The sequence below is a fragment of the Papaver somniferum genome, chromosome 5 (assembly GCF_003573695.1).
Source record: "Papaver somniferum cultivar HN1 chromosome 5, ASM357369v1, whole genome shotgun sequence".
Classification (NCBI taxonomy): domain Eukaryota; kingdom Viridiplantae; phylum Streptophyta; class Magnoliopsida; order Ranunculales; family Papaveraceae; genus Papaver; species Papaver somniferum.
In genome coordinates this window covers 96,015,382-96,026,512 of record NC_039362.1, presented here as the reverse complement: position 1 = coordinate 96,026,512, position 11,131 = coordinate 96,015,382, and the positions used below count along the sequence as shown (strand labels likewise).

At 34.8% G+C, this 11,131-nt stretch overlaps 1 protein-coding gene across 1 annotated transcript; it reads left to right on the top strand.

Annotated features, from left to right (window-relative positions):
• Window positions 1-6,944: 6,944 nt before the first annotated feature.
• Window positions 6,945-7,985, top strand: LOC113279354. The gene has a single exon (XM_026528048.1). The coding sequence runs from the start codon at window positions 6,945-6,947 to the stop codon at window positions 7,983-7,985; it is 1,041 nt and encodes a 346-aa protein (XP_026383833.1).
• Window positions 7,986-11,131: the final 3,146 nt, after the last annotated feature.

Sequence of the window (11,131 nt, the reverse complement as noted above, 5' to 3'; positions counted from 1 at the left end):
GCTATTGGTGAATTATATTAGATTATATGCTGATGAACATGGATGGTATTACTGCAGTAGGCACTACAACAAAACACACGTTTAGTGACAAAATTTTATGTGACCAGTAAAATTTTGTCTACAAATCTAGTGTTTAGGGAGGAATATTTTTTTGGTCACCATATATATTTTTTACGCGACAAAAGGTAAATTTTGTCTTAAAAGTTGTCACTGAAAATTTTTGTGACAACTTGCTGGTGACCAATTTTATCTATGTCTCTAAATATTTCTTTTGTGACCAAAAATAGTGACCAATTCTGTCTCCGTCTCTAAATACTTCTTTGTGACGAATTATTTCGGTCAAGAAATTGGTTTCTAGCGACGAAGAAAAATTATAGTCTCCAAACATATTATTGCTAACAATCCAAGACTTTTGTCCCTGAATGTATCTTACACCGACAAAATTAGTTTGTTGTCGAAATGAATGCCCGTCAAATAAGGATTTTGCCGTTAGAACTATTAGTATCCAAATAAATTGTTGTCGCAAATGGAATGTTTTATACTGACAGAAAAAATGTTGGTCTCCAAAAAAAGTATTGATGACAACGTGTAACTTTTATCCCTATATCTATTTTTGCGGACAAAATTTAATTCGTCCGAAAAACTATTGTTGGCGACGTGTGACTTTTGTTCCTATACCTATTTATGCAGATAAAAACTAATTCATCATCTAAATGAATACGAAGCAAATCTGAAATTTTTCCGTTAAAACTTTGTTAGTGGCAAGACAAATTGTGGTCTGCAAATCCTAATATTCCGCGACTCAAACTATGACCCTTTACAGAATAATCGCTGACTGCTAGTAACGCAAATCTGATGATTGTATCTGATCATTGCTCCCTACTGGATTTTAAGCCTTTTAAGTCTTTGATAGGAGGAAATAAATATTTTCAAGCTATAGTTTAAAAGATAGATCCACAAAACCTGTAATCAAACCAGTTTTGTACATTACAGTTTAAAAGCCAGTTTTGAAACTATAAGTTATTACCAAGCTTAATTTCCTTAAAATCAGTTGCTATCAGTGCTGCTTCACAGACCTGTAAGATTTAGCAACAGTCTGTAAACCTCATCGATAGTTCCATAATCATTTTCATTAACGGAAGCTTGAACTTCACGACTGCTGATGAGTGCCAAATATTGTTTATATTTATCCCTTTTTATTAGCATTTAACTCATCTTTTGTGCATTAATTCTACATTTTATCCCATATTCTGTATTTTCATTGTTTTCAATAATAAATATTTTTATTAATTAATTTTGCATTTTTAGGTTGTAAATAAAGTTTGGATGAATCACGGAGCAAAAAGAGCAGAAAAGTGGTGGAAGCCAAGATGAATCACACAAGGAAGCCGCGAAGAATGTTATGCGCAAGACCAAAAGGCTAGAACTGGGCTTGAAGAGGAAGAATTGTTCTTAAAGAAGATATGGGTTTGGCATACCCAAGGCCCAAAACCCTCACCCAAACCCATTTCCAATATCCATGCCCGCCTTCATCTTCAGCCGTCAGATTGGATCATCTCAGCATCCTACGGTGGCTTCATCATAGTGCATCAAAATCTGAAGCTCCTGTCAAATACTATAGCACCTAACTCCATCTTGAGCCGTCAGTTTCGTTGTACTACCGCATCCAACGGTCGCTCCTCGCTTCCTTCTATCTCGTCGTTAGATCGATCCATCATCTCCACATCCCACGGCTCATCCTCGCTGTTCATCCAATTTGCTGAAACCGACCAACACCCGAGCACTAAATATTTATACCCAAACCAAACAACCCCCTTCTCTTTTCCATCGATCTCTCCTCCCTCACCTCCGTATGCAACTCCATCACCACCACGCCCTGCCACTGCCACAGCCACCTTCACCACTTCCTGACGCCACCAACTGGCACCAAACGCCATGATGGCTACAACCCATATCCTTTCCCATCATTTCCCTACCACTCTACCCACCTAATTCATCGATTTCCCTTCTTTTCTCTCTGAAACCCTAGATGAGAAAATCAATGAATTAGGTCGAGCTAGAAGATCAATTGAGGCATGGGAATGGACCAGGAGAAGAAGAGAAGAAATGGGTCGACCTTCTTGAGTGATTTGTCACGTCAAAATTAGGTAAAAATCAAACCCTAATTTCACTGATTTGGGGGGAAAATTGTATAAACCCTAATTGAGACTTTGGGTATAAATAGATGGTGAATGGGGATGTTGTACACATGCCTGGGCTAGCCAGAGCTTCACCCAAGAGGACTGGACTAGCCAGTGCCTCAACTGTGCTGTTTTGATTTGTTCTATCAATGCTCTGTTTATGTTCAATGTTTCAATTCCAGTTATTTAATGCAAAAGACCCATGAATTGTAAAATCTTCCATTCAAATTTCCTGTCAAGATACAAAAAAAATATTATCTTGAGAAAAATTCTAAGCATCCTTATCACTGTCACAACTATGTACAGAACTGACAGGACTAACTTCAGTTCCCATATTAAAACACATGTTTTTAGTAACATATTTATCCTCAAATATGACTACCTACTGGGTCTTGCAGCTTTGAACTATTATCCTCAAAGGAACTGGCTCTTGCAGCTTTGAACTATTGTCCGATCCTTTGTTTTATACTTGCATCAGCAAGAATTCAAAATCCTACACAGGTAGTGGTCCATATGTTGACTATTATCAACACTGAATTTTTTAGTTGGCATGTTATTGATCGTCACATCAGTTTCCATCTTAAGTCAAATATGTATCAATCTGGACCAAATGGTTAAGGAGAGGGATGGCAGTAACAAAAAAATAGAGTCTACCACAGGAGAAATTAAACTAACCAGATGATGTACTTGTTTGACTGCTGCAGCATGTGAAGAGTCCACAGTAGACCTAGATGCTTCAACTTCAAAAAAAAAAACACTGATACAGAATACTCACTGTAATAACAGCATGACTATAATGCAGGCACAATGAAAATGGTGTCAGCAAGGAAGCTTGCGCAGCTCGGCTCCATCATCATGGGAAGAAACACAGATGCAACTCTCCATATCTGTAAGTTGACACCAAGCTTAATTTCCTTAGAATCAGTTGCTATCAATGCTGCTTCACAGGCCTGTAAGATTTAGCAGCAGCCTGTAAGCCTTATCGATAGTTTCATAATCATTTTCAATCTGCAATCAAAAAAGATAACTTGTTAGAATTTGAGGGAGAGGGAAAGAGACTATGTATCATGAATCTAAAAGCACATGAAAACTAATGATAAACTTACCTGCATCAGCATATGGCTTCCCAAGACTTAAAAAAATCAAAGCTAATAACCACATAATTGACTGATATGATATAGAGAAGAAGATTGAAAACTTAGAGAATCTAAAAGATTAATTTTATTTCTCATCAAATGAAGGTAATACAAAGCAGGAACGAAACCAAATTTAGACTGTTGAGCATGAGTCTCGTAAGTGACAAACTAAAACAGTAAAACCAAATTCAACTTAGACTACTGATCATGAGTGTCTGTAACTGTGACATTCAGACCTAAACGATTCAGCACATCTTGTTGGAATAATGTCTGGTCTTCTTTCATTTTCCGAATTTCTTCTTCTTGTCTTCGGACTTTTTCACGCAGTTCTTCAGTTTCTTGATTCGACTGCATAACAACTACACGTCTTCTTGCTTTTTTCTTCCCCAGGACCTCAGCACAGATGTCGTCTTCATCTCTAGGTTCCAATCCTTCTTTCATGCTTTGTTCTCTGATAGCGATCATTTGATCCTACACAAAGATCATGTGTAAGTAATAAGAAGAACCTAAATATACAGATTTAGATACAGAGGCACGCTAAACAGATCCCGGAAAAAAGACATTTATGTTTCATGGATGATGCAAGGATATAGTTCCAGATGAAAAAAACAGTGTAACTTAACATTTGACACCTTTATTCACATGATGATAACTTACATATTGGCTGCGTGCCTTGTCGCTCAGCCAGATTCGATTGTTAGTCATTTTATCAATCACGCGAGTGTGTGTGTCATGGAACACTTGGATAGGGGAGTGATTTTCCGATTCCATACTCTGTTTCATGAAGAATAAGATCAAAAAAATTTCAGCAATTTCATGTGTTACAATAGATCGTACTATTCAACTAACCAGAAATCGGTAGTTAATAGTACAAATGAGTACCTGCTCATGACACACAACAAATGCCATGGAACCACTGCAATGGTTGTACTGAACCTTTTCCCTGTTTTTGGATCCAGCTAACGACCGTTTCTACAATTTTATTTAAATTATCAGTACATACATTAGTAAAGCAATTTTATAGCCACCAAATCTAAATCAGTGTAATACCTTAAATTCAGGTGAAGAGAAGTGGTTGCAAAGCCACTCCCACTTATCATGGGGCACATCTTTGTATGGCTTAGCTTTTATTTGTTCGATGGAATGAGAGGAATCGACCAAACTCTTGAAATAGGAGCACATCAAACTCCTATGACTGTTATACTTCTTTCCCATTGATCGGTGTAGGTAATCCCAGATAAAGGGGACGTTGAGGTCCACCCATAACTTGTCCTGCAACAAGATAAAAGTTAGGATCTCAAGTCAACACGTAGTTTACAAGTAAAATATTGTACACTATTAAACATACCTTAACCCTTTCCATTAAGGCTTCTCTGTCATGCAATGGAATTTTAATCCATGATTTGTATTCCAAGGGAGCAAAAGACCTGACAATGAACCCAGATTCTGTGGCCAGTTTTCTTCGGTTGAAGCACACCGCCTCACCTGCAGACTCTTTAAACTTCACGGGCAATTTTCGATCCGTCGTCATCGCTAGTAGTCTCTCAAGCCCGACTCCCCGACTTATCCCCCTTGTGTTTCGTTTTTTGGAAGTTGATTCTTGAAACAAAAAAACAAAACATGTTGAAAATGTCAATATTGAATACTCACAAAACAAACAAACATAACATAACAACAGTATTTGATATTTCAACAATATTTGTGATTTTTCATACCCGTGGAAGCAGTGCTTTGGGGCGCCATTTGTAATAGAACAAACTGAAAAGAAAAGTATAGAAGTGTAAGTAAAATAAAAAACCAAGGATGCTTCAAGATTATCAAAGTCTAAACATTCTTGTGGAAATAAAAAGACAGCAACATGACAAATGGCCAAGGCAATCCACCAAGATGCACTATCCCATAGTAGTGCTGCCTCTCAGCTAGTTTTAGCTTAAAGATTTAACCTAATTGTTGATTAATAAAAGTAGACAAGAAAGTATAATGCTACAGTTTATAGTGACCATATTGAATCCTTCCTTTCTACTTACAAGTACCATTAGGAACATCATAACAAGCAGCATCTTCATAGGGAATTACAAATGTGAGTAATTGGGATTTATTTGAATCCATGGATTAGGAACATAACAACAACCGTACTCAAAAACAAAAAAACAGATGTAAGTAATTGGAATTGACTTGATTCCATGGAAGAGGAACCCATCAACAACCATACCCAAAAACAAAGAATTGGAATTGATTTAATTCCATGGAAGAGGAACCCATCAACAACCATAATCACATATTAGCATTGAATTGATTTTATTTCTCACAATCAAAGTACCAAAAAAATAAGATTCAAGGAAAAATGTAAAAATCTAATGTAAAAGAAAAAATATAATATACCTTGGGATTTAATTTGAGATAAATTTCTGAGAAGATGAGATGTAAATGTTCCATCGATGCCTTAGGGTTTATATAGCCTGAATTTTGGATAAAATTTGAAACCTAAAAAACAATTAGCGCGAAACATCCCGCCAAAAGAACTAAAACCTCAATTTTCCTCGCAAATTTGTTGCTTGATTTACGAGAATCGGAGATTATTAGCGAAATCTATAGCACAGGAAGATACCAAAATTTCTTGATATGGAAGATTTCATTCCCAATCTGAAAAAAATCTTATGGTTTGGGAAGATGGAAGAAAGGAAAGAACTGAGTAAACGAAGATATCCATGGAAAAATATCTCAAGGAAGTCGCACATACCTTATACAATCAGTAATTGGTGGTGTTTGAAGATAAAGCTAAGAGAAGAAATTCGTGTGTGGTGTTCTTGGAGATTTGGATTAGCGAGCTAAGGTACAAATCCCCTAATTGATATTGTTATCAACGTAATTGCATGTTTAGTTTTGGTTAAAATTTAAAATTTGAATTAACCTAATTGGGTTTTGGTTAATTGCATGTTTCTATTTGACCTAATTCCTAACACCAAACTTGTTAAATTGAGCTATCATTGCTAATTTAAAAACATCCTGATTATCGATTCGCTTTTTTTTCTAGCAAAAAAAAAAAGTTCAATTTTTTGTTTGCTTTTTCTTCGTGTATTGTGTTTCTAGACATTAGATTTATTGTAAAGATGGTAGAGGTGAGTTTGTTGTCTAACCACCAGTTTAATCTCAGTTCTTAGGTGGTTTGATTTTTGGGTGTTGTCCTGTTTTGTTCAAACAAATGCTTGTTTTCCCATGGTTTATGTTGCAGAGATCCATCTTAGTATTTTTCTTTAATGATGGTTTCGATTTTTTGTTGCAAAGGCTTGACTTAATCATGTTAGAGCTTCATCATATTCCAAGGAGCTTCGTGAGTTATGCTTATATACAAAGAAGTTAGACTGTTGTTTTCGACTGTCCTCGTCACTGTCTTTTAGTACAACTTTGGCCATTTACTAAAATGTTCGGGATAAGTGGATTTAGCTTATCGACAGATCACAGTACATTGATTCATTGTTTTGTATAAATACAACAGTTGTCAACACTCCTTGTCAATTATTTATTATTCTTAGCCATCACAATAATCCTGTAGTGCTATTTATATGCGGTAGTGTTTTTTTATTTTCCAGTACTAATGCATATATATAGTTTTATTCTTGAATTCAGGATGGACAAAAGTTGTATGGAAGAGCGTAATAGATCAAGTCTTACGTATGTGGCAGGCATCAATTCATTTCTCGGCATGGCACGAGATCACCTTGCCAACATACTAGCGGACAAGTGTCGCTGTCCATGCAGAGACTGTATAAATGCAAGACCGCATGTCCCGTTAGAAGATGTTGCCGTGCATTTGGCTCGATATGGCATTGCAGCTAGTTACAGAATATGGGTATATCATGGAGAAGTAGCCATGCCTCCGCAAAACCAGTTTGTATCTAGTCTTGATGATGATATGGCAACCAATGAAGGATCTGATAATGAAGACAGAAACGAGGCAACTATTGAAATACTGAATGACGTCCGCTTACCAAATACATATGATAGTCAAGGAGCCTTTGCTGGTGGTGAAACGGAAGGTCTGGGTGAATCAAATTCTGGAAAGTTCGCTAAATTGTTAGATGAAGCTGAGCACGAGTTGTATCCTGGTTGTAAAGATTTTTCGGCGCTGACTTTTCTCGTACAGTTGATGCATGTTAAGGTACTCGACCAGATGAGCAATAAAGCATTTGAAATGCAACTGGAGTTGCTCAAAGAAGCTTTTCCGAAGGAGAATAGGATTCCATCTTCATATTATGAAGCTAAGAAACTGTTGGGTGGCTTGGGAATGGGTTATGAAGCAATTCATGCATGTCAGTACGACTGTGCTTTGTTTTGGAAAGAGCATAAAGATAGGGAGGACTGTCCAGTATGTAATGCTCCTAGGTACAAACACGATGACGGGAAGGGTACCAAGATCCCGCACAAGGTATTGCGATATTTTCCCTTAAAGACTAGACTGATGAGGTTGTTTGCTAGTAGACACACAGCTGCTGACATGAGGTGGCATGAAGACCAACGCGATAAAACAACACCGGATTTGTTAAGACATCCAGCTGATGCGGAAGCGTGGAAGGATTTTGATAAGCGGTATCCATGGTTTGCTAAGGACCCCCGCAATGTTAGGTTGGGACTTGCTACTCGCAATGGTGAAGACAGTGATATAGAGTGATCACAGTGTTCTTGGCATTTGAGTTTTTTTTAAGCAGGTGGTTTTTATTTTACGACATTTAAATATAGGTCTACTGTTTTCAATTTGACACTTTATGATATGCAGATTTTAGTGTCTTTTTTTTCTTCATTTTGACACTTTATGAGTTAGTCTTGAACGCCGGTGATTTTTGTTTTACTAAATTTAATGATAGGTCCAGGTGGATAGGTCCACTGTCCCATTTGCCCAATCTGAAGAATGCCATACCAGTCCAAGTCCTTCCCATCGTTTATTTTAAACTGACCAGAACAGTGTACCGCAAAAACTTTAAAAGTCTTATTATTAGTAGTGTGACCCATTTTAAGTTTTATAATCAACAAACAAATTTTACACGATATTCTCTCCAAAAATAAAAGAGATTTGCAAGATATTTTATCTCTCTTTTAAAAGAGAGATTTCGTCCACTTTCCATACATGTCGCTCCACTATTTATTTGGAGATAAATTTGTTCCTAAAAATACACGGAAAAAAATTCACCTAATTTATTAGGAGATAAATTTGTTTCTCAAAATACACGGAAACAACTCACCTAATTTATTAGGAGATAAATTTGTTCCTCAAAAAACACGGAAACAACTCAATATTAGTTTACATATACTATTCTAAAACTCAGGAATTATAAAGATCCTAATAAGAAGATATGTTTGCAAGTTGCAATAAGAGAGAAAAATACAGATAAGAGGAACAAAAATGAAGAAAGATTTGGGAGGAAATTCCCGCTTTTATATGGTGTTTCAATTTAAGTTCCCTCAAAATTCATGATCTATCGCCTTATATAAAGTATAAGAAATCTCCAAAATCTCTACACAATTTTTTTCTCCATTGTTTCTCAAGTTTTGAAGTTCAACCTTCTACTGCTCAAGTAATAAATCTTCACTCTTCTCGTTTTATATTTCTTTTCAATTATACTTGTTTTATCAAATCTCGTTAATTATTATCAATGGGTTTTAGTTGATTTACTATAAATCTTTTTTTTTATAGAAATCTAATAGGGTTATAAGATTTTACCTGATTTTAGATATAGTATATATCTTAGGGAGGTCTATGATTCTAAAACTTCCATCGGATTTTTTTAAGGGTCGTTTTCAAGGAAAAGAAGGAACTGAAGAATGACTTCTAAGGTATTACTAGCATAACTATTACTAGTTATTATAATTATACTTGTTTTAGGTATGGGCTAATGATTTTATCATTGTTGTAGAAACGACAGGTAACTCTCTCAAATAGGGGCCAAAAAGTTTACACAGGGTCGAGGTCATTCATTAAACACCACAAAATGGTATATATCTTTTACTATACTATTCAAAAAAAATTACTCTATCACTTGTAATTCATACTTTTGCTTACAACTTATGAGTCTCTCTTTGACATGGAACAGAAAAAAATTCAGAAGAACCCAAACTTTTTGAGGTTTGTAAAGAAAGCATCATTGAAGGAGAGCAAAGAGATGATATTTACAATGAGGTTTCTGGAAGAAGATTTAAAAGAAGAGACATGACCATTTTGTCTTTTGAAGATTTAATTGAAAACCTAGAAAATAAAATCTGGAAGATACAAGCAGATTCCGAATTATTCAAACTAGAGATATCGATTCAAATGTTGAATCTTGATGAATAATTTATGAATACACGGTTTCAAGTTTTTAGTGTTTAGAACTAGATGAATTTCAATTTATATGTTGTTTTTAGGCAATTTGCCAAAGTAATGTTAATCTCATATTTAAATATTTTATTTAATAAAACATAAATATCTTATGCTCAACATATGTTATGATTTTCTAATTGTAATAAAAAAAACGAATCACGAAAATTAAATTAATTTTTTTTAATTATATTAGTTTGCGGTTTATAAAAAAGCTTGTAGAGACGAATAATTTTGTCTTTTAAATTCTCTTCTAAGCAAAACAAGTAGTCCTTAATAAAGTACTCAGGGACGAAGAAGAAAGTTGTCTGAGAAATTCATTTTCTAAGGCAAAATTAATTGTCATTTTTATGATATTTAGAGGCGATTTTTTGGACGGAAAGTATTCGTCTTTGAATAAAGCATTTCTAGGCAAACTGAGTTGTCATTTATGGAATATTTTGGGACAAAACATGTTGCTTTTGGAGGCAAAAAAAATTGTATTTGAAAGTTCGTTTTAAAGGCAAAATGAATTGTCTTTAACAAATAATTTAGAGACAAAATAAAAAGTTTTGGAGAGGACGAATTTGTCTCCAAAAATTCTTTTTATGGCAAGGAATTTGGTCACTAAATTTTTTTTTTGGAGGTGAACAAGTTAGTCTCCAAAAATTTGATATTCAGGGGCTATTTATATTGTCTCTAATTAAATTAATTAGAGACAATTTTTTTGGTTTTTGATAATAACTATTAAAGACAAATTAAATTGACACGAAAATTACATTTTTGGGATATTTATCATTAAAGACAAATTAAATAGACACAAAACTTCCATTTTGAGACAATTTTATTGGTCTTAAACAATTATCATTAAGGACAAATTAAATTGACACAAAACTTTCGATTTTGAGACAATTTAATTGGTCTTAAATAGTAATCACTAAAAACAAATTAGTTTGTCCTTGAATTTACATTTTTGCGACCAAAAAATTGCCCGCAAAAAATTGCTTTTCGGTGGCCAATTTTTTGGTCATTAAAATATCTTTCGCAGACAATTTTATTTCGTTGGTGAAAGAGACTTTTATTGACAATAAATTTTTAGTTGTTAATTAAGTTTTCTCGTGACCATTCATAATTTTGTCACGAAATACTTTCCCAGACAGGGTATTTGAGACAACTTCGCGACAAAAAAAAATCCATCTCAGAAAATATTTTGAGACAAAAACAAGGGATTTCCTGACAAACTTTTTTGCCACTAAACGTGTGTTTTGTTGTAGTGAGGAGCAAAAAAACAAGCTATGGCCATCTTTATCTTTCCATCCTCATATCCAAATTTCTATTCCACTATTATATTGCGATTAATGACAACCAAGTAACATAACACAATAATTTGCTCCTTTTTGATTTACAACCATCTTACAACTTTATCAAGTTTTGATACAAGAATCACCAATAATCTTTGGGATTTGAAGGAGTGCAAGAACAATCAT